Source organism: Schizosaccharomyces pombe (genome assembly GCF_000002945.2).
Source record: "Schizosaccharomyces pombe strain 972h- genome assembly, chromosome: I".
NCBI lineage: Eukaryota > Fungi > Ascomycota > Schizosaccharomycetes > Schizosaccharomycetales > Schizosaccharomycetaceae > Schizosaccharomyces > Schizosaccharomyces pombe.
Genome location: NC_003424.3, coordinates 3968649 through 3993565, shown reverse-complemented (window position 1 = coordinate 3993565; position 24917 = coordinate 3968649). Strand labels below are relative to the sequence as shown.

At 38.7% G+C, this 24917-nt stretch overlaps 9 protein-coding genes and 9 long non-coding RNA genes across 18 annotated transcripts; 8 read left to right on the top strand and 10 right to left on the bottom strand.

The window, feature by feature from the left end:
- Nucleotides 1-5: 5 nt before the first annotated feature.
- SPOM_SPNCRNA.954 lies at nucleotides 6-2224 on the bottom strand. Its single transcript, NR_151346.1, has one exon. It is a non-coding gene; the product is annotated as a non-coding RNA, possible alternative UTR (long non-coding RNA).
- SPOM_SPAPB15E9.02C (uncharacterized protein) lies at nucleotides 1122-1736 on the top strand (the record flags this gene model as incomplete). The annotated part of the gene is made up of 1 exon (NM_001019830.3): nucleotides 1122-1736. The coding sequence occupies one exon, from the start codon at nucleotides 1122-1124 to the stop codon at nucleotides 1686-1688; it is 567 nt and encodes a 188-aa protein (NP_001018275.1). The 3' UTR covers nucleotides 1689-1736.
- Nucleotides 2154-6533, top strand: pfl2. The gene has a single exon (NM_001356141.2). The coding sequence runs from the start codon at nucleotides 3217-3219 to the stop codon at nucleotides 6325-6327; it is 3111 nt and encodes a 1036-aa protein (NP_001342997.1). The 5' UTR covers nucleotides 2154-3216; the 3' UTR covers nucleotides 6328-6533.
- SPOM_SPNCRNA.3780 lies at nucleotides 2258-2526 on the bottom strand. The gene has a single exon (NR_193143.1). It is a non-coding gene; the product is annotated as a non-coding RNA (long non-coding RNA).
- On the bottom strand, nucleotides 3457-6880 carry SPOM_SPNCRNA.3779. Its single transcript, NR_193142.1, has one exon. It is a non-coding gene; the product is annotated as a non-coding RNA (long non-coding RNA).
- On the top strand, nucleotides 6646-6918 carry SPOM_SPAPB18E9.05C (uncharacterized protein; the record flags this gene model as incomplete). Its single annotated transcript, NM_001019828.1, has 1 exon — nucleotides 6646-6918. One exon carries the CDS (start codon nucleotides 6646-6648, stop codon nucleotides 6916-6918), a length of 273 nt encoding a protein of 90 aa, NP_001018273.1.
- A 1543-nt stretch (nucleotides 6919-8461) lies between these two features.
- On the top strand, nucleotides 8462-11241 carry SPOM_SPAPB18E9.04C (uncharacterized protein; the record flags this gene model as incomplete). Its single annotated transcript, NM_001019827.2, has 1 exon — nucleotides 8462-11241. One exon carries the CDS (start codon nucleotides 8462-8464, stop codon nucleotides 10862-10864), a length of 2403 nt encoding a protein of 800 aa, NP_001018272.1. The 3' UTR covers nucleotides 10865-11241.
- On the bottom strand, nucleotides 10672-12489 carry SPOM_SPNCRNA.953. Its single transcript, NR_151345.1, has one exon. It is a non-coding gene; the product is annotated as a non-coding RNA (long non-coding RNA).
- Nucleotides 12490-12595: 106 nt separating this feature from the next.
- Nucleotides 12596-13052, bottom strand: SPOM_SPNCRNA.3778. The gene has a single exon (NR_193141.1). It is a non-coding gene; the product is annotated as a non-coding RNA (long non-coding RNA).
- ppk18 (serine/threonine protein kinase Ppk18) lies at nucleotides 12711-17314 on the top strand. Its single transcript, NM_001019825.3, has 2 exons — nucleotides 12711-13007; nucleotides 13371-17314. Exons 1-2 carry the CDS (start codon nucleotides 12877-12879, stop codon nucleotides 17194-17196), a joined length of 3957 nt encoding a protein of 1318 aa, NP_001018270.2. The 5' UTR covers nucleotides 12711-12876; the 3' UTR covers nucleotides 17197-17314.
- Nucleotides 15790-16041, bottom strand: SPOM_SPNCRNA.3777. Its single transcript, NR_193140.1, has one exon. It is a non-coding gene; the product is annotated as a non-coding RNA (long non-coding RNA).
- On the bottom strand, nucleotides 17301-19226 carry trm5 (tRNA (guanine) methyltransferase Trm5; the record flags this gene model as incomplete). Its single annotated transcript, NM_001019824.4, has 8 exons — nucleotides 17301-17552; nucleotides 17604-17684; nucleotides 17734-18081; nucleotides 18137-18373; nucleotides 18434-18687; nucleotides 18791-18892; nucleotides 18937-19025; nucleotides 19081-19226. 8 exons carry the CDS (start codon nucleotides 19224-19226, stop codon nucleotides 17487-17489), a joined length of 1323 nt encoding a protein of 440 aa, NP_001018269.3. The 3' UTR covers nucleotides 17301-17486.
- On the top strand, nucleotides 17354-18931 carry SPOM_SPNCRNA.952. The gene has a single exon (NR_151344.1). It is a non-coding gene; the product is annotated as a non-coding RNA, possible alternative UTR (long non-coding RNA).
- A 111-nt stretch (nucleotides 19227-19337) lies between the features above and the next one.
- Nucleotides 19338-22002, top strand: mug132. Its single transcript, NM_001019823.3, has one exon. It carries the CDS (start codon nucleotides 20332-20334, stop codon nucleotides 21622-21624), a length of 1293 nt encoding a protein of 430 aa, NP_594400.1. The 5' UTR covers nucleotides 19338-20331; the 3' UTR covers nucleotides 21625-22002.
- On the bottom strand, nucleotides 19374-19713 carry SPOM_SPNCRNA.3776. The gene has a single exon (NR_193139.1). It is a non-coding gene; the product is annotated as a non-coding RNA (long non-coding RNA).
- Nucleotides 19842-23891, bottom strand: SPOM_SPNCRNA.3775. The gene has a single exon (NR_193138.1). It is a non-coding gene; the product is annotated as a non-coding RNA (long non-coding RNA).
- On the top strand, nucleotides 22346-24200 carry mct1 (S-malonyltransferase Mct1). Its single transcript, NM_001019822.3, has one exon. It carries the CDS (start codon nucleotides 22777-22779, stop codon nucleotides 23731-23733), a length of 957 nt encoding a protein of 318 aa, NP_594399.1. The 5' UTR covers nucleotides 22346-22776; the 3' UTR covers nucleotides 23734-24200.
- Nucleotides 24008-24570, bottom strand: ubi1 (ubiquitin-60S ribosomal protein L40 fusion protein). The gene has a single exon (NM_001019821.3). It carries the CDS (start codon nucleotides 24555-24557, stop codon nucleotides 24171-24173), a length of 387 nt encoding a protein of 128 aa, NP_594398.1. The 5' UTR covers nucleotides 24558-24570; the 3' UTR covers nucleotides 24008-24170.
- Between the last annotated feature and the right edge of the window lie 347 nt (nucleotides 24571-24917).

Below are 24917 nucleotides of genomic sequence, written 5' to 3'. Positions count from 1 at the left end.
TAGCTCGTTCTACGACACAAAGCAATTTCGGTGCTTCGTTCTATTTCGGTGCTGCGTTCTATTTCGGCTCTGTGTTCTACTTCGGTAGTGTATTCTATTTTGTAAATGCTAGGCTATGGTGGAGCTCTTTGTACCGTGAGAATAACAGCTAAAACCCATCGTTTGTGTGTAGTGCACAAACGGAATCGGCAAAGTACCAGGGATGTTGTTTTTCACAATTAGGGTCAGCAATCAAGAGAGAAATGTGATTACAAAGAAAGGGGACAACGAAAATGAAAACGAGATCATGTTTGTGGCAAACAGGCGATTAACACGTCTACAAGCATGATTCTTGTCACTGTTGTGCAAAGGGGGGAAGAGAAAGAGAAAGAGAAGAAAAAAAAAAGATGCAGATATTTGTGATTCAAAAAATAATACTGCGTTAAAAGTTGACTCTGTGTAAAAGTTGACTCTACGTAAAAGCTGACTCATATTCTCTCTTCTTTTATCAAATTGGCGTTCTCTTAACTCATCCTTATCAATTTCTTACCTAAATTTTTTTTCTTACTCTTTTTTTCTCTCCCTCATTGTTTGTGCTCTTCCAATGTTTTTGCCTATACTATAACATACAATCTCTTTACCGGCCTTAACGGAGTCGTGTGAAAAAATTCTCCTTGGTCAACTTCGATAGTGACGGAGCACTTTTGTCCATCGTTAACTTCTCCAGCCCAGGTTGGATGAGTCATGTGGAAAAGAGAAAAAAAAGAAAAAAAAAGATTCCCATACCCCTTCATCGTCGCATCTCACTAAAAAATCCCTCGTAGCAACAAATCGTATGGTGGCATGTATGGAAGAGCAACAAATAGCTCACAGACTTGTTGAGAAAGGAAGAAAGCGGAAAGTCGAGAAAAATGCCAATTGAGAGAGGAGAGAAGTGTCACTACCTATCTATCTATCTTTCAAGTTATCATGAAATGCCATACAATTGTTTTACTACTGGCAAAACATCATCAATGGTCAAACGGACTCAAACAAAAAAAGAAAAGGCATCATACATTTGCATTTTCATATCATTTAGTATGTCATTTGTATCATACATATCATCTTTTCCAATATAGTTGATATTTCTTTCCCTATAGTATATGACAGGAATGTTTTTTTTTGCATCGTTGTTTTCGTCTTTTGAATCGTTGTTTTTTCGTCTTTTTTTCGTTTGTTCTTTCTTCTTTCCTCTCTTGTATTCGTTCATTTTCGCTACTTTGCATGCGTTTGTTTTTCTTTTCTCACATACATTGGTCAGTAGTCAATTCCGCCGTCTTAAACTCCCATACCATCATCATCATACATTTACCATAGAAGCATTTTTTTATTGGTTTTTTTTTTTTTTTTTTTTTTTTTCTCATTGTAGACGGTTTCACATTGCGATCTTTATTCATCCATACGATTCCAATGTCGTACCTTTCTTTTGTTTCTTTTTTTATTTTTCTTTGTTCTCTTTTTTTTCTTTTCTTTTCACTTCACTTCATTTTAATTTTTTTTTTCGCCTCTGTAGACACAAGCATCTCCTTGACATCCCTGATCAAACTACCCTCTCGTCCCTCTTACACCGACACACGAGACTACCAAGGGATGTCAGGCGTAAACACACATGCTTCCATACTTCGGTATGGTGCGACATGAGTTCATACTGCATTGCATGGCGTAGTTGATCCTTATCGCAACGAATGTCTAGATATCTTTAACTTAATATTCCACCAATCATGTATCTTATTAGCATCCATGTCCTTTATTGCATTCTCAAATGGGACGGAACATGGACCAATCAACGGCCATAACACTAGGATCTCGATTGTGCATTTCCCTTCTATCCCTGAGTGTTTGTTTCCTCAAAGCTAGATTGTCGTTAGCGATTGGTGGATGTTGATTTGTAGCTTCATGCGCTTCTCGTTCCAGACTGGCCGCTTTGGTTTGTCTGTTGGATGGATATGGTGTGCGCGCACGTCATGTTGGATGCTGCTTAATGCTATGCTGCGATCATTCGACTGGTGGATTTGGTGTATAAGACCAAGATAACTTGGCGCATGTTACAGTTTTTCAAGCCTTCGGAATTCCAGGGAAGCCAGAATTTGCCGATCCCCGTTGCCATATATCTTTAAGGGTGCGCGCTCTTCGCCGTCCTAGTAGTTTGTCTGTGTGTGAGTGCCTCGTCTTTTTGCCGAGTGTCATTTTTACTTATTTTTTTTTTTTTAATAAGTGCGAACCCGCCCCCAGGTTTTTGCTCTTTCCCTTTCCCTATACCTTTAACAAACGTTTTCGTTTGGTTTTAACGAAATTCATTTGTTTTTGGGAAACTCGCGATTTTCCTTTCCTTTCCTTTCCATTTTTATAACTACTCTACTCTATATTCTATTCATTCATTTTTTTTTGATAGAATTTAGTTGAAATTGCAGATTCGTCCTTTTGCAAACTCATTTTCTTTTTTGCAGTTTGTCTTGTCTTCTCCTTTTTCTTCCTTTCCTCTCCTTTTTTTCCCCGTCTTTTTTTTTTATTTTTCGTTGTTCAGTGTGTCTCTTGGTGAGTTTGCTGAATTACTGTTAATTTGAAAAAAGGTTTGGAATAAAGAATCTCGATTCAAGCAAAACATTCACTGCTGTTTTACGACGATTCCTTTCGTCCGGTATATTTTTTTTTATAAATTTTGTTTTTTTGGGAGATTTATATCTTTTTTGTCCTACTATAATTTCTTTTCTCTTTTTGACAAAGACTTTTTCTATCTAGTCAGTCTTTAATATTTTTTTGTCTTCTTTTCTTAAACCCAGATATCTTCTTTTGAGCATTCTTGATTGAATTTTTATATCCCAATCGATATCTGTCTCTATCATCTTATATTCTTTTTTAAACCATCGATTTTACTTTTCCCGTTGTTAAATCGATCTTTTTCTTAATCGCAAGTACTTTCAAAAAGTCTTGAAAGTTTTTTGCCTATTGAATTCTTATTTTAATACGGAATCATATTTTTTAATTCTTTCATCGGTTAATCCCACCGCTTTCATTCTTTTTTGAAACCCCATATATAAAGCATTTGCTATCGTTTTTTCAACGACGTCTATTTCTTTCTTCTTGAAATTTCGACTTGCTTTTTCTATCTCTCTTGGTATCTAATCATATATAGCTATATCTATCTTGGAACTCTTCAAACTTTAATTATATTTTTTTTTCAATTTTTCACTAATTACAATGAAGTTTTTCACTGCTTCCACTCTCTTTCTTTTGGCTGCTCAGTCCCTTAATTCGGGTGTCTCGGCGTCTTTGAGCGATCCCGCTAATACTCCAACTATTTTGGCGGATGATATAGTCCACGGTTATACCCCTGCCACTTATCTTTCTTCGGTGCCTACTCTCCTTAAGAGAGCTACCACCAGTTACAACTACAACACCAGCAGTGCTTCTAGCTCTTCTTTGACCTCAAGCTCTGCTGCTAGCTCCTCCTTGACTTCTAGTTCTTCTTTGGCTTCAAGCTCTACAAACTCTACTACTTCAGCTTCCCCAACTAGCTCGTCCTTGACTTCTAGCTCTGCTACTAGCTCTTCTTTGGCTTCTAGTTCTACTACTAGCTCCTCTTTGGCTTCTAGTTCTATTACTAGCTCCTCTTTGGCTTCTAGTTCTATTACTAGCTCCTCTTTGGCTTCCAGTTCTACTACTAGCTCCTCTTTGGCTTCTAGCTCTACAAACTCTACTACTTCCGCTACCCCTACTAGCTCTGCTACTAGCTCCAGCCTGTCCTCGACCGCTGCTTCCAACTCTGCTACTAGCTCTAGTTTGGCTTCTAGTTCTTTGAACTCGACTACCTCTGCTACCGCTACTAGCTCCAGCCTGTCCTCGACCGCTGCTTCCAACTCTGCTACTAGCTCCAGTTTGGCTTCTAGTTCTTTGAACTCGACTACCTCTGCTACCGCTACTAGCTCAAGCATAAGTTCAACCGTCTCCAGCTCTACTCCTTTGACTTCGTCGAACAGTACTACTGCGGCCACTAGCGCTTCTGCAACTTCCAGCTCCGCCCAGTACAACACCAGTTCACTTTTGCCTAGTAGCACTCCTAGCTCTACTCCTTTGAGCAGCGCCAACAGCACTACTGCCACTTCTGCTAGTTCCACTCCTTTGACCAGTGTCAACAGTACCACTACCACTTCTGCTAGCTCTACCCCTTTGAGCAGCGTGAGCAGTGCCAACAGCACTACTGCCACCTCTACTAGCTCTACTCCTCTGAGTAGCGTTAACAGCACTACTGCCACCTCTGCTAGCTCTACTCCTTTGACCAGTGTCAACAGTACCACTGCCACTTCTGCTAGTTCTACTCCTTTGACTAGTGTCAATAGCACCTCCGCCACTTCTGCTAGTTCCACTCCTTTGACCAGCGCCAACAGTACCACTAGCACTTCTGTTAGTTCCACTGCCCCCAGCTACAACACCAGCTCAGTTTTGCCTACTAGCTCAGTTAGCTCCACTCCTTTGAGCAGTGCCAATAGCACTACTGCCACCTCTGCTAGCTCTACTCCTCTGAGCAGCGTTAACAGCACTACTGCCACCTCTGCTAGCTCTACTCCTCTGAGCAGCGTTAACAGCACTACTGCCACCTCTGCTAGCTCTACTCCTTTGACCAGTGTCAACAGTACCACTGCCACTTCTGCTAGTTCTACTCCTTTGACTAGTGTCAATAGCACCTCCGCCACTTCTGCTAGTTCCACTCCTTTGACCAGCGCCAACAGTACCACTAGCACTTCTGTTAGTTCCACTGCCCCCAGCTACAACACCAGCTCAGTTTTGCCTACTAGCTCAGTTAGCTCCACTCCTTTGAGCAGTGCCAATAGCACTACTGCCACCTCTGCTAGCTCTACTCCTTTGACCAGTGTCAACAGTACCACTGCCACTTCTGCTAGTTCCACTCCCTTCGGTAACTCTACCATCACCTCTTCTGCTTCTGGCTCAACTGGTGAATTTACCAACACGAATAGTGGAAATGGGGATGTTAGTGGAAGTGTCACCACTCCTACCTCTACTCCATTGAGCAACTCCACCGTTGCTCCCACTAGCACCTTCACTTCATCAGGTTTCAACACTACTTCCGGCTTGCCAACTAGCAGTGCTTCCACTCCATTGAGCAACTCCACCGTTGCTCCTACTAGCACCTTCACTTCCTCTGGTTTCAACACTACTTCCGGCTTGCCTACTAGCAGTGCTTCCACTCCTTCAAGTAACTCTAGTATTGTACCCACTAGCACCTTCACTTCATCAGGTTTCAACACTACTTCCGGCTTGCCAACTAGCAGTGCTTCCACTCCTTTGAGCAACTCCACCGTTGCTCCTACTAGCACCTTCACTTCCTCTGGTTTCAATACTACATCCGGCTTACCCACTAGCAGTGTTTCCACTCCTTTGAGCAATTCTAGCGCTTATCCTTCAAGTGGATCTTCTACCTTTAGCAGATTGAGCTCTACTTTGACTAGCAGCATCATCCCTACTGAAACCTTTGGTTCTACTTCTGGTTCTGCAACCGGTACTCGTCCCACTGGAAGTTCCTCTCAGGGCAGTGTCGTTCCTACCACTAGTACTGGAAGCTCCGTTACTTCCACCGGTACTGGAACCACGACTGGTGTTACCGAAGTTACTGAAACTTCGACATTTGAAACTACTGAGATTATAACTTCTACCATTGAACCCACCACTGCAAGTGGAACTGGCGGCGGTAACCCAACAGCTGCTCCTACCAACGAACCAACCGTTACTACCGGAACTGAAACGACCGAGGGTACTGCTACTTACACTGAGCCTACCACATTCACCAGTACCTTCTCCTTCACTACTACCATAATCGGCGGTACTACCACCATCATCCCTGTTAACCCAGGTAACCCAAGTAGCAGTGTTAGCGCTCCTCCTACTACTAGCTTTACCCCAGGTCCAGGTGGCTCAGGATATCCTAGTTATAGCAACACTACTCAAGGTATGAACACCACTTCTATCTGGAACAGTAGCAACTCCACCATTGTATCGAATGTTACCGCTACCATTACTGGCAACGTAACAATTACCACCGGTGACCTTACTACTATCGATCCCACCACCTTCACATCTACGTACTTGAGCTCTGGTTTCCAAACTGTCAGCAACACTACCGCCACATCTGGTTCTGATGACGATGTAAAGACTGCTTCTACTTCAAGCAGCACTTCTTACACTTCTAGCTCCTCATCCAGCTCTAGTACGACGTCGGCCGCCTCCTCAAAAGCCAGCGTATCAATGGGATTGAATGGATTGATGATTGCCGCGGTAATTTTGTTGGTTGCTTAAGGTGATTTGGAATGTAAAGAATAAATACTTTTTGTGTCCATTCTGAATTTTATTTGAAAACGTATCATGGGCAGCTTCGGTCGCTTTTGATATCAAAATTGATGCAGCCTCTTTGCATCTTGCATTTTAGGTTCATGTCTTATTTGTTTCCATTATTTTTAGTTACGCCTTCATGTTGGTGATTGTTGACTTTGAATTTTGTTTTCTGGTTGGGTGTTTTCTGCTACGGGGGTTTTATGTCATGTATCTATAGAATCGGTGTTTGGCCTCAGCCGTTTTATCTCTTCTTACTTTTTCGGGTGGAATGTGGACAGGAGGATGAATGAAGTAATCAGTCAACCCCCTTGCAATATTTTTAGACCATTGATCCTGAGCATGCATTTATCCCCGGTAAGTATTTTAAGCCCTGTGTTATTGATATATTTAGTTATTCATTCCCAAAACGAATTGGTAAGTATGTCCTGGCTTTTCCGTTCTACAATTTGTTTTGGGGTTTCTCTTTTCCTTTCTTTTTTTCTAGTAAGGATTTTGTGGGGTATTGCCTACAGCTACAACAGTAATTCAATGTCCATTTATTTCTCCTATATATGAAAAATTTAGTAATGATGTGTGATTCCTCTAATGGTAGCCATATATCCGATTTTAAGCTAAGTATCTTGACCTTTTTGTCTGTATGAAATTTGACTTTAAAACCTCTACTTGATCTCTGTCCACTGAAATTGGGAAGCTGTGTTCAATAACCGTGCAGTATGATATGCTTAGCAAATCAACTCCCACAACGTGGGCTCTATATTTAGAGATGGGTTTACAAATTGCAAGGCGGAAAATAATTTAGACCGGTTACCACCAAAATTTCAACTTGATTTTACGCCATTGAATTAAAATTAGAAGCACTATGACTTAACCTGTCATATACGTCGATGATAAACGTAGCTGCAATTCAGATTTTGCCTGTGAAACACTTTTCGTTGTAATGGAATCCTGTGAAATGTACGGGAAAGGGTGGAGATTGTCGTCACGAACGCTGCGGATGCTTCATCGATGTCGTGGATTGTTCGTTTGAAACATTTGATTCATTAGAACTTCTGGATACCCGGAGGGACACTGCACACGGTTAATCAAAAATTACATAGTTGAGGTTTGAAATGTCCAAGGGGTTTATGAAATGAATTCGCCTTAGAAAAACCTTTAAAACGGATGGCGCAGGCACTTTTGTGGTGTGTTTTCCTCCATCCCATTGTGATAAATTTCGGCTTAGTTAGCTTACCTTTGGCTTATTGCACTTGCTTTTCAACACTTGGTTAGATTTTCTGTGAACTTGTACGATAGTCAAGATTCATACACTCGTGGTAACACAATCTTGAAGTGTACTCCATTAATTCAATTGCTGTTGTACTCTTTTTCATTACAGAAAGGTTGTCTACTTGTGTGCTTTTAATAGGTGCAACTTTGCTGCTTGATCAAATTCGTTTGAAACGAGAGTAGAAAGCTACTAAGCTACTAATTATCAGTCCTGTTGGGTGTGGACTTTTTTTTGGAATATCTTTAATCGATTGTTTACTTATATTTGCAATCCATCCAATCTTTTATATTCAATAGACCCATAGCACTTCGTCTGCTTTGGAAAACATTGGTTTTTGGACAAACTCCGTGAATGTTAATTTCGATAATTGTTGGCAGATAATCCTAATTCTGTGACAACTTTTAATACAGACATATTTTTCTGTGAAAAGTTTTGCTTTCTTTACTCGTCACAATTTTTTAATCTTTAGCACTTGGTTCCATTCATTATTCTTTTTCCTCGTGTGTTCGCCTTCATTTTTGAATTTTTTTGGAAAATTTTCGGTCTTTAACATATACAGCTTTCTCATTATTAGTAGAACGCTGGTTTATTTTTCGGATTGCTTCTTTCTTTATATCCGTAATTACTTTTGATCGTTTCTTTAATATCTTTTGTATTCATTCTTTCCACACCGTTTACAATCTTTAAAAGAGTTATTGAATCGATTTAATTTCAACCTGTGAAGCATTCTTCCCTTTTTTTTATATCGTAAAGGAATTGTCTGTTCTCTTCCAGCTTTAATTCTTGACATCGAATATACCATTTTAAACCTTTTTGAAGTTTTTACCTCAAATGAATCGCTTCTTTATTTCGACTCTTTTATTGCTTGCACAGCATCTTGCTCCAGCAGCAGCATCCTGCGGACTCGCAAACGAAGCTTCATTAAGTGCTAATGAGGTACAAGATATCTACCATGACTTTGTAGCAACATCCATTAATTACGCCGATCTTTTAAAAAGAAACGAAGATCTTAATGCTTCTTTGTCCACGGGATCTCCCGTCGAAATTACATCTACTAGCTGCACAACTGATACTAGTGCCTCTACTCCCATAATTACAGAAAGTACTTCAAGTACTAGCAGTGCTTCTACGACTGGCAGTAGTAGTAGCCCTCTACCCTCAACTAGCACTAGTTGCACTACTAGTACTAGTATCCCACCTACAGGAGGTAGCTCGAGCTTGAGTACTCCTATCACTCCCACTGTTCCTCCTACTAGTACTTCCAGTACTAGCATTCCAATTCCACCTACTAGTACTTCTAGTACCGACACTAACAGTAACCCTCTACCGACAACTAGCACTAGTTGCACTACTAGTACTAGTATCCCACCTACAGGAGGTAGCTCGAGCTTGAGTACTCCTATCACTCCCACTGTTCCTCCTACTAGTACTTCCAGTACTAGCATTCCAATTCCACCTACTAGTACTTCTAGTACCGACACTAACAGTAGCCCTCTACCGACAACTAGCACTAGTTGCACTACTAGTACTAGTATCCCTACAGGAGGTAGCTCGAGCTTGAGTACTCCTATCACTCCCACTGTTCCTCCTACTAGTACTTCCAGTACTAGCATTCCAATTCCACCTACTAGTACTTCTAGTACCGACACTAACAGTAGCCCTCTACCGACAACTAGCACTAGCTGCACTACCAGTACTAGTATCCCACCTACTGGAAATAGCACTACTCCCGTTACTCCTACTGTTCCCCCAACCAGTACTTCAAGCACTAGCACTCCACCTCCTCCTGCTAGTACTTCTAGTACCGGCACCAGCAGCAGCCCTCTACCCTCAACTAGCACTAGCTGCACTACCAGTACTAGCATCCCACCTACTGGAAATAGCACTACTCCCGTTACTCCTACTGTTCCCCCAACCAGTACTTCAAGCACTAGCACTCCACCTCCTCCTGCTAGTACTTCTAGTACCGGCACCAGCAGTAGCCCTCTTCTCTCAACTAGCACTAGCTGCACTACCAGTACTAGCATCCCACCTACTGGAAATAGCACTACTCCGGTTACTCCTACTGTTCCTCCAACCAGCAGTAGCACTCCTCTCACAACTACGAATTGTACTACCAGTACTAGTGTCCCTTATACCAGTACTCCTGTCACTAGCACCCCTCTCGCAACTACGAATTGTACTACCAGTACTAGTGTCCCTTATACCAGTACTCCTGTCACTAGCACCCCTCTCACAACTACGAATTGTACTACCAGTACTAGTATCCCTTATACCAGTACTCCTGTCACTAGCACCCCTCTCACAACTACGAATTGTACTACCAGTACTAGTGTCCCTTATACCAGTACTCCTGTTACCAGTTCGAACTATACTATTAGCTCCAGTACTCCTGTCACTAGCACTCCTGTCACAACTACGAATTGTACTACCAGTACTAGTGTCCTTTATACCAGTACTCCTGTCACTAGCACCCCTCTCGCAACTACGAATTGTACTACCAGTACTAGTGTCCCTTATACCAGTACTCCTGTTACCAGTTCGAACTATACTATTAGCTCCAGTACTCCTGTCACTAGCACTCCTGTCACAACTACGAATTGTACTACCAGTACTAGTGTCCTTTATACCAGTACTCCTATCACCAGTCCGAACTCTACATCTAGTTCTTCCACTCAAGTTAGTTGGAACAGCACTACACCCATCACAGGAACTTCCACTTCTAAAGTTACTAGCAGTACCTCGATTCCTTTGACGTCGACCAACCGTACCTCTACTACTTTTACTTCTTCAACCAGTATTAGTACATCTAGTAGTTCTACTGCCACTTCGTCTACCAGTTTTGCTAGCGAAAGTTCTTCATTCTATAGTAACGTTACTACTTCGAGTTCTACGGTTAGTACTCCGCCCCCAACTACTTCTTTCCCTAGTACGTTTACCACCTCGTTTATTACTAGCTCTTCGCTTAGTAGCATACCTAATAACTCTACCGAAGTTAAGACAGCTTCCACTTCTAGTGGCACTGAAATTAAAACGGCTTCCACTTCTAGCGGTAGCAGCTCGAGCTCGAGCTATACTCCTGCTTCGTCTACTTCTACTACTACTAGCAGTGTCAGTTCAAGGCAATCGTCAAGCAGCTCTTCATTCACTCCTTCTTCTGCCATTTCTACCGCAAAAAGCTCTTTCGTATTGAGTACGTTGTCAATTCTTATTGCGCTTTATATGGTCGCTTAGGTGATTGGTATGCGATGAAAATTTAACTTGTGGTTTGATGAAATATATCTGATGGTTTGTTGTTTGTATGATCGTGGTGACCGCTGAATAATATAAACTTCTCTATGTTCATTCGAATTATCGATTAGCTAAACTGAGCTCAAGGCTTTTTCATGTGCTTTTTTTGTTCTCGTTCACAGCGGTTATCGGTTATTTATTTTTTACGAGCATAACTGCATCTCAAGAATCTTTTATATTTCTGCCCGCTATGTTAGTAAAGCAGAGTATCTAAGAAACCTGACACTGTTATGGTCGTCTATTTTTTTGAATTCGTGATTCTTTAACATCTCGTAATTTCATTTCGAAATATAATGAATCTTTAGCTTATAAGAAAAGTCATGTGATTAATGTTTTCAAGTAAGTTGTAGCTAAGAATAACTAATATTGTATTGTGTAAGTTGTTAGATTATACAGTAATATTGCACTATTATGAATACGACAATGATGGAGACGTTAATTTCAAGTTGTTAAAGAAGAAGTTGGTGTAAGTTTTCCATGTGCTTGAATTATCGAGCAATTCCTAATTTAACCGTTTTCCACACCACTGTTCTTCCCATGCTAACCTAAAACTAATAAACAGTTGCCAGGGATGATAATATATTTTTTATTGCAAATTAGTATCAGCCGATGCGTTTTCTCTAAAAATGGGTTTTACCATGTATGCAATAAAATGATCAACTTGTGATGAGTGAGTTATTCTCCCTACCAAAATTTTCGTTACGATATGGAAAATTTAGAAAAAACATAGTAAAGGAAATCGTTTTGCTTTTCGAATGAATTTCGGGGGTTCAACTCTAAAATGGAACTTTTCTTTGTGGTAGTGTACACGCTATACACTCTTTTAGTCAACTGTCAAGTAATCGAATTTGGAAATATGATCTTAACATAGAGTATAATGTATTCTTTTAAGATATACGGAAATTTATTAGAACGCTGTGCATGAGAGCGTGGGAGTGTAAAATCCGGTACAGAAAACGGTTTCTCTGATGACCCATCCATTACCAATTTTATTCAGCAGGTACTAATGAAAAGCGACAGAAATTATGATTTTGGAAAAGAATAGCAGTTATGACCTACTTATCTATTAACAAATTGGTAACTCCTTATGCATCAATAATACATATGCATTCCTTACCAACACAGCTGTGAGCATATTGAATGATGGGGTGTCTAAACAAAGCAACTCGAATATCCTATTTTCAACACTATGAATGGGCGCATTCATCCCTATTCCAACAGATCTGTAAACATTAGCCTGTGAACAAATTAGTAGTGCGAATCGGAGGAATAGTTGGGCTGCAAGGAGGGTATCCCTGCTTTAAAGAGGGATTGAAGAAGAACAGGTTTTAATCCTAACTGCCAAAATATCAATCCTCCATCTATAATTGGTACTAAGCGGATTAAGCGCATACGTGCATGCGCGCAGTCGCACTTTTGTTTGAGACCTTTCCGCGCAAAATCATGTTACAGAAATGAAAGCAGAATAACACATCATGGAAGACATTTCCAAAAAAAATCCGCATTTCTACAGCTTGCATTACATTGTCTCGCTTTCCTTTCAATCACCAACCTTTTTTCATCTTGCAATGAAAATTCATAAACCGAAGTATAGCGATCAACGATATATAATTATATAATTATTGCCATCGAAATCGTTATTTAAGACATCGGCTCGCGATCTCTCCCCTTAGTGAATCCTGATCAAGGGATAAGTAAGCACAGGTATCAATCGTCCCAGGGTAACAATGATTAGCCTCTACGCACTGCTCACTCATATAAATATTGACACAGTCATCAAGAGCCACCCACGTTCATAAATTGGGTGTTTGATTAGAATATCAATTGGTTACCGTATTGTCTATGTTTTTTTAGTCGATAGATTGGGTTTTATGAAATAACGAAACGCTAATTGTATTCGAATGGTTTTACTTGTCGCACATTAGGATCAAAATCTGAATGGAGTTATAAAGTTAATGGTAATGCAAGAACGCAATTCCAACGAGGATAACAAAGTAAATCACGGAATAGACAACATTTATGTCTTGGAGTTAGATTTAGACGGATCTGTGCTGTTTGCAAGTACAAACTTCTCACAGATTACCGGGTAAGTGCAGTGGAATAGCGGGCGATGTTACGAAATTTCTCTGTGTTGTTGGCAGAAGGATACCATTGCTTGCTAGAATATTTATATTGTACATTTAATTTGTATCTTTCTTTTAACGATTCGGTTGGTATGACTTTGCAGATTACGCAAAAATAGCCATTGAATAAGGCTTCAATTGCCTTGATCTGTAAGTCATACGTATAATACTTAAATCTTCTATTTGCTGCCGACCTGTTTTAGTTCTTTTAAGCTGGATTGGCCAAGCTATGGCTGATACTCCTTGGGTCGCCTCTGTCCTTCAACTTTTGAAATCTTGCTCTTTTTCAATTTATTGCTAGGTCTTTTACTAACCAAGTTGCATAGAATTAGTTCGTTAGAACTTACTGGCAAACCTGCAGCTCTTCTGTCATCCGACCAGGAGATATTCAACGCAGCCATTGAACAGCTTCTTGACGATGACTCCCACAGTGTTAAAATTCATACCGTGATTTCGAAGCTGCCCTCCTTGGAGGAAAATGTCTTTGTTCAGGATGAGGAAATGGAGCTGCAATCAAAGTCTGTCGAATTGGATTGCGTTGGTGTCCTCATTCGTGATCCCTTAACCAGCCGACCCTCTCATACATTATGGGTTTTGCAACCTTTGAAGCCCACGCGAATCACTCGTCAGGAAATAGGCCAGCAACTCACAGAAACTCTAGGTTTTGGAGCTCAGTTACTGGCCCAACATCTTGAAAAGCTTCAAACCGTTCCTTCCACCGATAGTCTTCCTCCCTTTGAAACAGTACTTTGCAGGGTTTGCGATCATGAAATTCAAAATTGGTACTTTGAGCATCATACTGAACTTTGTCTTCTCATTCACCATGCTGAAGCACGTGCTCAAGAAGCAAATGACCTTCTTAACGAACAAAGAAATGCTTTACAAAGTTTGTTGGATTCTTTGGACGATCAGATAGAACCAGATGTATCATATTTGGGAGTTCCTCTCGCCGCCGTCCTTCCTTCCTCTATTACTTCCTCCGCGAAGTCGAATTCCCGGTCATCGTTGTCCCAAAAAATTAGAAATTACATTAGTAACATGCTGTTTGATGCCATAAGTTATACAGATAGTTGTTTAGCCATCCATTTACCTTTCATACCAGAATCCACTACCAGGGAAGACAATCAACCATTTAGTGAAATACGCTTATTATCACCAGCTAGTGAGGTTTTCAATGCAAAAACTCTTTCATGGTGCTTACCACATATTGATGACCCTGGGTTGCAATTGATGTTTGAAAACACGGATGCCTTAGTAAAAAAAAAGCTTGATGCCATTAATCGTCTCAGCAACATCATCTATTATTCTGAGCGTGTTCGTTGTGAAATTGAAGATCAAGTGCAGACCATTATTGAACAATCCATTCAAGTTGATGGTTATGACGAACCTCTCAGTACTACGACTCCTACACTTATTGAACCAATTCAAGAAACCCTTATGACACAATCTCCTATTATTGAATGCGAACCATTTAATACAGTTAAGCCTTCTGTTTCTCCTGAGGAAGTGCACGATATTTCACAGTTCAACCATAGGAATGATCCGCCGATTACTGCTGCTAGTGTTGATTCATCCAATTCTTTTTCAGTCCACCGTTCCTCTACAAATCACAGTAGTACTAATAGTGGATCTCCCAACCTAAGCCGTCGCAACAACCTTGCAATCCCCATTGCTTCTAGAAGAAAATCTGTGAGTGCAGTTAATACTTTATATGGAGTTGGTTCTTCCTATACCTCTGAAAGTTTTCCCTTTAGTAAACTTACTGTCCCAGTTGAGCGTAATTCTTTCCGTGAAACAGAGTCACCAAAACCATTTTTGAGTCGCCAGATTGGCATATCGACACTGTCATCCAACATTAGCAGTGGTAAAGGGACTCCTTCTATTCAAGATTACGAAATTATAAAGCCTATTAGTAAAGGAACCTTCGGCACTGTTTACCTTTCCCGTAAAAATACCACTGGGGAGATTTACGCCATTAAGGTCTTAAGAAAAGTTGACATGATTTCAAAAAATCAGGTCGCTAATGTGAAAGCTGAAAGGGCTGTGCTTATGGCGCAAGAAGAATCTGCATTTGTTGCAAAATTGTATTATGCCTTTCAAAGTAGGGATTACCTCTATCTTGTTATGGAATTCATGAATGGAGGGGATTGTGCATCCCTATTAAAATCGTTGTACACTATACCGGAATCGTGGGCAAAAATTTACATTGCTGAAGTTGCATTAGGTCTTGAGCATTTACATAGGCTTGGTATAATTCATCGTGACATTAAACCGGACAATATCCTTATGAGTATTACTGGACATCTGAAATTAGCGGATTTCGGCTTAAGTCAGTTAGGTTTAACTACACGGCAATTACGTTTACAAAAGGGTAAAAATAATATTTTGTCACCACCCAGCTTTCAATCTCCTACTGCGTTGGGTGATCCCGGTGATAATATTGCCAGTTCTCCCTTGATTTTACCTACCAGTGTTAGTGCTTTTTCGTATGATGAAAAATCGCAAAAGCAAAAAACAGAGTTGGCTACATTTACTACGTATAAAGAGGATGATACCACTACTACTACTCGTACGAGCATAGATAGCATCTCTAGTAAATATTTAGAAAGTCCAGTTGACTCTCAGAAAGTCAATCGGACTCCTAATTTACAATCGGTTCCTTTTTTTAGACAACCTGATGCTCCTAAAAGATTCGTTGGTACTCCTGACTATTTAGCACCTGAAACTCTTCGCGGAAGTACACAGGATGATATGGTTGATTGGTGGGCTCTTGGCTGTGTGTTGTTTGAGTTTCTGTTTGGTTATCCACCTTTTCACGCAGAGACCCCGGAAAAGGTATTTGAAAATATTTTGGCTAATAACATTGCATGGCCCGATTTAGAAATGTATCCTTGTTCCGAGGAAGCATTAGACTTGATTAATGGGTTTCTACAGCCAAATCCGGAGAGACGACTTGGGTTTTCGGATATTAATGAAATCAAAGAACATCCTTTTTTTAATGGGATTAATTGGGATGACATTTTTTCACACGAGGCTCCTTTTATACCTGCACCAGAAACCCCACTTGATACTGCATATTTTGATAGTCGTGGAGCTGGGGCTGCAGAATCTAACATGAGCTCATCTGTAAATAGCGGAGAGGAAGTTTCTAAGGATAATAATGTTTCTCAGGAAAGAGGTTCACAATTCCTTCGTTCATCTCATGGTCGCAGTCGTGAGAGAAGTACGTCAGCTCGTAGAAGCCGCCGATTTAGCGAAGCTAACTCAGAGTTTGACGAGTTTGGTCCCTTTTCTTATAAAAATTTAAGCGTTTTGGAAAGAGCTAATCGAAATGCTATTGAAAAAATAAGATCAGAAATAGCTGGCAAATTACATATATCCCCTCCGGATCCACACATTGGATACACCCCTGGTTCCGATATGCCTTCTGCAAAACTTTATGATCAGCAACTAACTTTAAGTCCCTCTTTAATGACAAACCAGGGCTCTAATTTTTCTTCCACTGATTCAACACCTAGGAAGTCCATTAACAGTTCTGATGTTGAATCTCGTTCTAAAACTGATGGCCCGAAGTCAATGCACGATTTGATTAAGCAACTGCATATGCGAAAGCATAGCTCTCATACGAATCAATCAACTGGTTCTTCTGAAAGTGATGATCTTTTTAATCTTGATCTTCCGATTTCGAATTTGGAAACTTCATATCCGTTTAAAATTGAGGAGGGTCAAGCATCTCCTTTGTCTTCTCCACTCTCAAAGACCCCTCCTTTTTTCTCTTCTTCAGTCCCCTTAAAGGCTTTGATATGTGTCAGCAAGCTGAATTTGTTTTCAGAGCTGATCAAGTTACTAAAATCATACAAGTTTCAAGTATCTATTGTTACCGATGAGGACAAAATGTTAAGAACTTTAATGGCTGATGAGAAGTTTTCGATCATATTTCTGCAATTAGATTTAACTCGTGTTTCTGGTGTTTCTATATTAAAGATTGTTCGATCAAGTAATTGTGCTAATCGAAATACGCCAGCTATAGCTTTGACACCTACCAGAATCGATATTAATGCTGCTATTCCTCGCATGTTTGATGGACGGTTATACTTGCCTATCAACGCGTTCCTTTTACGTGGTTATATAGCCCGGCTTTGCAATAAATGAGTTCAAACGTTTGTTAATCGTGATTGCTCATTTTTTGTTGTTACCATACTCTCTTTAATTTTTTCCTTTTTGTTTCTCGAATGTATAATAATTATAATAGTAATAATATTAATAACACTAATTTTTTTGAAAAAAGTTTACTTTTGTCAACTTACAAGACTTTTTTGGATTTATAACTTTTATTTTTACTGAGGTTTTTTCTACAGGATATGTAACAGTTAAAGTAATGAAAAAATAATAAGCCCAAAATAGCTCATCTTCTCCTGAACGACATTTCAATCCTATAAAGACTAACCTGAAACCGGTTTAGCAAATATTATAGAACCAGGTAACGTGAAAGTACAACAGTACATATCCTAGTTGTTTAGTTAGTTACATTAAAAGTGCTATATAAAGAAGGATATTACCTTGTTGGGAGCAACTTTTCGGACATAATAAAAGTCAACTTCTTCAGGAGAAAAACGATACCCCAACGAAGCGTATATCCGCTAAAAAAACTTGGTTAGTAAATTTTCATTTAAAGTAAGCATTTCATACATTTATAAGATCTTCCTCAGGATCGGGAAATCTACAAAAGCAGTGAACATGAACTTTTGGAAGAGAGCGGTCTTTAAACAAGTACTCCAATCCATAATAACAACCTTTGAAAGCATCTAAAAATTCAATCGCTGATCCGGGTAAATTCATTACATAGTGTGAAAATACAGGAGGGATGGGAATATCCTGTCTCACAGGATCTTTATTTTCTTCCAATTTACGTGCTCGCTTTCTCGGAGGAAAGACTGTAATGGCTTTTTCATCTTTAGAGAATCCTAATAGTTTCTGAACAGAGGAACGAATAAATTCTCTACCATCTTGATTGAATGCTTTTACAAAATTCGCAACCTTAATAGCTAGTTAGCATTATCTCACAAGCTTTTGACCAAGCTGAAGTTTATACCTTGTTTAGAAAAATGTTCTCAACTAAACTTTCATAGCTGTAAGGATTCAAATCGTTTGCAAACACGATTACATTTTTTTTTCCAGCCGGACAGGCAAATGGGCCAACTCCTGCCATTACGTCGCAAACAGCATCTCCAGGTTGAAATTGCTGTATCAAACGGTCATGTTCAGTGCTAAGGCGTGAATTCCAATATACTTTGGAGAAGTCAAATCGAAATTTGCAGTTTGATTCAGACTAAAATAAATTCATCAGTAAAGCAAATCTTAATTGCTGAAAGTTGACCAATAGCCATACCTGAGTAACTATAAAATCATCCTTTCCGGCCAATACTTCCATTTGAAAGGTACGAAATTTGGTATCGATAGTGTCAGTTTTGTTAACAACGGTTTCAATAGAAGGATTCTTGTCTAAAATAACTTTTCCAATGATATATTTATAAGGAAGCCATTCCTCACGTAAGTTCATATGTGCTATATGTCCAACAGCGGTGAAGCCAGAAGGATGATCCTCTTTCTCGCCGGGAGGTAAAATAGCATCCAGTATATCATCTAAGTAAAAGTTGTTAGTAGAAGCTACAACAAATAAATCTCGAAAAGAAGAGACGACGACGCTATATGTGTTTATTGCAATTTACGATTCAAATAATCCTACCTGCTCTCCAATAGTCATAGTCCAAAGTCAACTGAAAAGGAACTAACTCTATATTATTTTCTTTAATAAAAGATACGGTAGCATCCGATAAACCCCGAGTACCTTGAAATTAGCATACAGTTATAAATAAAAAATCTTGTCTTTACCATCCAAGCTAGCATCACGATTCAAAAGTACAAGTTTTTCGTTATTTTGTTGATATACGTGTTTAACACGAGGCCAATCCAAAAGGTCTCTAAAAATTTAGTTAAATGATATCAAAATTACCCTAATGGAAAAATTTAGCATACTTTTTGCAGACTTTGTTTAAAAGTCCCACTTTTTTAGGAGAAACCTTGGCTGCAACAAGATTATATGTTTTTTTAAACAAATTTTTATCTAAATTCTTAAGGAATGGCTTCATTTCAACTTTATTTGGATGTAATAATTCTGCCATATTGTGAACAGTTCTAATCTGTAAATGCATGTGTGAAAACACATTTGAGGTGAGATTGGACTGCGTCTTAAAAATCGCTTTATGAACCTGATCCTTGTTTTTTTATGGAACACATCATATAAAATACATATATTTTTAACAATTAAGCTCTGCTTGCTTTATGGAAGATTAAAGTTAGCCGAACTGATTTAATTAACAGAAATATTGCAATTTTTTAATTCAGTTATTGTAAAATTAACTTTTTACGAATTCTGCTGGAAAAAGAAAACTAAGATTGGTAATCGATTGGTTTTCTGCTTGTGTATGAGAAGTCTCAAAGTAGAGACAGTGGGAACATAATAGAAATCAAACACACGAATCGGCTAGTTGAAGCTTTGCTTACTTAGAATGGTTTTTTTCGTGTTAGAGGGCAAAAACATTTAAAACATGACGTTGAGAAAGGACTTGATGCTGTATGAAAAAATTCACATAACTTGCTTTATACATTGCAATGCACAAATAGGATAATAATCTGTTGTTGTTTTTAATTGTTTTCCAATTGCTTTTGAGATAGAATAATATGTTGCTCAAATTGACTTGTTAAGATTGTTTGTTTACACCTATGTGTGATCCACTTTTGAGGTATATACTGGTTCAAAAACTCGAAAACTCTTCTTTTATCCATCTTGTCATAACTTTTGCTTTTTTATTTTTATTTTTACCCATTCCCACATTTCTTATACTAAAAGGAGAGGTTTACTATTGACATTCTTGACGTTTATTAGACCCTTGATTCTAACGCTGAAGGGTGGTTATCTTTGGTTTTCTTGTCAGGTATACGAGATAAGTAGCCTTTTTATAATTCTCCCTGAATTCATTACTTCTCCTCTGCCTTAATATACTATTTTGTTTAGTCTTGTATGCAAGGCGCTTAATCCTCTTCTTCAAGTATTATTCCTCACAGTTCATTTCGCTTTTTGGTTTAAGTTGACCTAATTCATGCCCTTAGATTTTGAAAGGGTTCTTAGATTTTGCGAAAAAGGAGTGATATTTGAAGAAGCACAATTATTCGACTGTCATCCTTTTAAGAAAGCTGATAGCGAAATTTCCAACATACGATACGAATATGCTTTCCTTCGGTGGGAGTTTGTTGTCACATTCTGATATTGCATCCCGGAATAAATTCTCTATAGATTATTCACAATTTAAAGCATTTTTTCCGGGAAACTGGAAGTTTAGTAATTCCAAAGACAAGAAACCGGTGAGGTCCCCTACGTTGGACGAGCCAGTGGGAGATGTGGATATTGACATTTTTGATGTTAGTAAATTTTATCCCTTAAAGCGCCTTAGCAGTATTCCTGAAAAAATCAGAGCTAATTATCATGAGGAATTACAGACCACTTCTTATGACCTTGTACGAAACCCCTTTACGCATGGACTATTTTGCGTTGTCTTTTACCATCAAAACAAATCTTACTTAAAGATGGGTGTGACCGATAACTTCAACGCCTTTGAAGAAGATTCAAGGGTTTATCAGTATGGAGTAAATCATAAGCTTTCTTGCAAAAATCTCCTTTTAGCTATAAATTATTCCCCAAAAACTTATACTAAAATTTTCGACTTTTTACGAAACGGCCGTGCTCCTTTACAAGTGTTAGTTCACCACTGTATGCTTTATAATTTTTATCCAGAAGATTTTCAAGACGCTCTTTGGTGTGCTGTGCAAGCACATGTGATGAATCAAGTACGCCTTGGCCGCGCTACTTTGTTACATGCTCGTGCTTGTTATCAAAAGATTGGAGATATTCGGATGTACCTTATTGACCCACATGATTTGTACTTTTCCCCCAATTCTTTAAAATGGCTAATAATATGTTCTAAACAGTTTCAGGCATTGGTTCATTTAGAAGTTAAAATGGATACTTTAAAAATCTTTCGAAGGAGATCGAAGTATTTTAATTTGGCCAGATCCTGTGTGTCTGGTTTCGAATTAAGTTGGTTAATCATGATGACCAGTATTGGATCCAACGCTTCAGCTGTCCCGGTTCATGCATATTTAGCATCTAAGCGAATATTGTATCCTAGTATTATTCCGGAGGAAATTTTCTTTATGAGGAAATTTGATTCTTCCTTATTTAAGGATATTAAGAATATCCACGAACTTTTGGGATTTCTTGGGCGATTGTTTATGGACCTTCAGGATTGCGAAAAATTCCATCATGACTATACTGAATACCATTGTTACAGAATTGGGAAACCGCTTTATCAAAACTATGAGGAGGAGGCCTTGAGGAAGAAATCTCAAGGAGTTAAAGACGCTGACTTTATAAAACCATTGGTCACTAATACTAGAACTGCTGAGAAGTATAAAGCATTTTTTGAATACAAAAGGAATATTGTCTTGAAAAAGCAATCATGACCGACACCTTATGAAGTCAATTAATCCATACGATGACCTGTTATAGGTTTCTAGATTTTTTCCCTATTTATTCATAGTAATTTCCACCATTTGTTTTTCTCTACTAGAAGCAAGCTGATCCCGTTACACCTAAAGTTTAATGAATAGTGATCTGCTGTAAAATTTGCATTTCATTTTATTAGAATTGAATAACCTCGGCTTCCAAGCATTTAATTTCTTATCCTACTCGAATGGAATCTTCTTGTGCTACATTGGACGTATCTCTATTAAGAGTAAAATAGTCTGCTTTGCTGTATCATTCCTATTTGGAGAAAATAATTTACTAAAGCATATCTTTTCAATTAACAGTCCCATTAAACGGAATAGTATAAAAAATTGAAGTTTGAATCTGTTTCATCTTAACTTGCGTAATTTAAGCAATCAATTTGTGATTGCCGATAGTGTAATGTATTCCAAATCCTTGCTGTCTACCCGTAACAAAAGTGTCAGTAACTTTAATGATCAGACATTTTATAGACAACTCATATATTAGTTGCCGTTATTTCTCCATTGATAATTTCATACTAATTAACCTGCTAAGGTATTTCATAGTATTTTATTTTGACTCTTGAAGTCTACATTTCGTATGGTGTAAGTCTACAAAGTGATACAAATCGCAGTTCTGGTTACTGAATGTGTGGTAAACAACTGCATGTGGAACATGGTGGAGTTCAATTTTATCAACTACCTATACGTTCAAGCAATCACAAATTTTTGTCTGTCCGATCAAGGACTTTCAATTGCAGTTTTCTACCTAACTTTCGTCATTATTGTCTATGGGTTGATTTACAAAAACACCCAGCGTTCGTTATATTGAGCTTGAATTGGGATTTCAAACCACTTTCACTAAGCAAGTACTAAGAAGTATTAACAATAATCACTTTGTTTAAATTACTGTATGTGCTAGATTCCTTAAAATTCAATTACAAGCATTTCTTTCGACACAATATTAGAGGGTGTCGCAGGTGTAAACAAGAAGATCTAAAGTTCTCATTGTCAAACTTTCTACGTTTTTACAGAAATTTGATTTGTCTTCGAATTTCAGCTCCATTGATTTGAAATAGTATTCCTTTCAAAATTTTGATGCTCTGTTACCCTATTACTTAAAAGAGAATGTCTGCTATCCTGTTTCCTGGCCAAGGTGTGGATTGGAAAACATGGATGCAGCCATATTTAGAAAATAATATCGTTCAAAATACTTTAAAGGAAGCAGAAAATGTGACTGAAATTGAAATTCGAAAGTATATCGTTGAGGCAGAGGCCAAATCTAATCTTAGGCAGCCTATAACCACGATTGCACAACCTGCCATATTAGCCTGCAGTATTGCATTGCTTCGTGCCTTTCCTCCTTTCACAAAGAAATTTAGGTTCTATGTTGGACATTCTTTGGGAGAATATTCTGCCTTTGTAGCTAGTCAAACGCTTTCATTTTCGTCGGCTCTAAAACTAGTTCAAGCAAGAGCAAAAGCAATGAGTTATGCTTCTGCTTTATGCCAAAATCCGACTTCTATGTTAGCGATAACTTTAACTTCCAGATTTCCGACTGACAACTTTCTAAACACTGTTTACTCGGCAGTTCAGAAGTATCGATTAATTGATATAGCCAATGTAAATTCTGACAGACAAATAGTGCTGTCTGGCGATAAGAAAGAACTTGAATCAATTACTTCAACACTCTCAGAGTTAGTGCGTTCATTGGGAAAGCTTCGATCGAATTGGCTTGATGTATCGGGGGCATTTCATTCAAGATACATGCTTCCAGCACGTGATTCTTTAAAAAATGCATTGGGGGAAACAGAATTTAATATTTCTCCAGAACTCTGTTATACGGATTCTGGTAAGCGCTTTTTACCCATCATATCTAATGTCACAGCTGAGCTTTATCCAGCTGATGAAGAGGATATAAGGAGACAATTATTGCTACAGTGTTTTCGTCCTGTTTTATTTAAAAATTGCCTCAAAACAGTCAAAAGCAAATATGGAGCCAACTTATTTTATGCATATGGTCCTGGGACTACGATGCAATCAATAGCAAAGCAGAATGGAATTTCCACCAAGTCTCGTCCATGAGGACTTTTCGAAGCGAGTAGTTAAAAATTAGCCTTTCTACTGTAATTCCATTAATTTTTTTCCTTTTACCTAGTCAGTCATGATGTTGCTCATTTGTATACATGATCTTTTGGCATTCTGACAAGAGTTAGAATAATTACAGGAATGCATATCGTCTAACATAACATTTTAAAGCTATGCACAATCAAATGCATCACCATCAATTTAAATGATACTGTAATCGTTAACAACAAATACTATCCACACTACAATAGCTCCACATTCTTACAAAGGATACAGTTTTAAGACAAGTATTTTTTATTGCTCGAATTTTGCTACACTACAGTGAATTTCACATGTTTACATCCGTGTAATCCAAAATATTCTTAATATTTCTTTATCTGTAAAGTTACCAAGACAGAAATAACAAGAACACGAAATACCCCAAAAGAAATAATCTATTTGAGCTTCTTCTTGGGACGAAGTTGGTTGGTGTGACCACACTTCTTCTTGCGGCAGTTGGTAGCACGGGGAGGAAGACGGGCATAGCACTTACGGCAGATTTGCTTTTCGCAGTTGTATTTGGAAGCCAAAGCCTTTAGAGAGGGCTCAATGATACCACCACGAAGACGGAGAACTAAATGAAGGGTAGACTCCTTTTGAATGTTGTAGTCAGAAAGAGTACGGCCATCCTCTAATTGCTTTCCAGCGAAGATAAGACGTTGTTGGTCAGGAGGAATTCCTTCCTTGTCTTGGATTTTGCTCTTGACATTGTCAATAGTGTCAGAGGACTCCACCTCAAGGGTGATAGTCTTTCCGGTCAAAGTCTTGACGAAAATCTGCATGATTGTGGTGGACAAAGGATTCCTTCTTCACTGAAAGCACCGTAAGAGCCCTTACCGAAAAAAGCAGTCACGTTTAGTGCGTCCTCTAGCGGTGGACATTAATTTCTTAGCACAAATTCAGTAAAATATTATAACGCATAGTAAAATACTATGGTATATTTTGTAGTCTGGTAGAAGATATGGCTATTGTTGAGAAATTTTTGACGATAAATGGTCTCCTAATTTTTGGATATATTGATAGGCATTAGGAGGAGCCGGCATCCTTCGATTAGCCTATATAGAAATGTTGCGCATATTGTTAGTTGAACCTAAGAACGACGATAGTTGCAAAGGTCGCTTACACAACTGGAATATAAATGA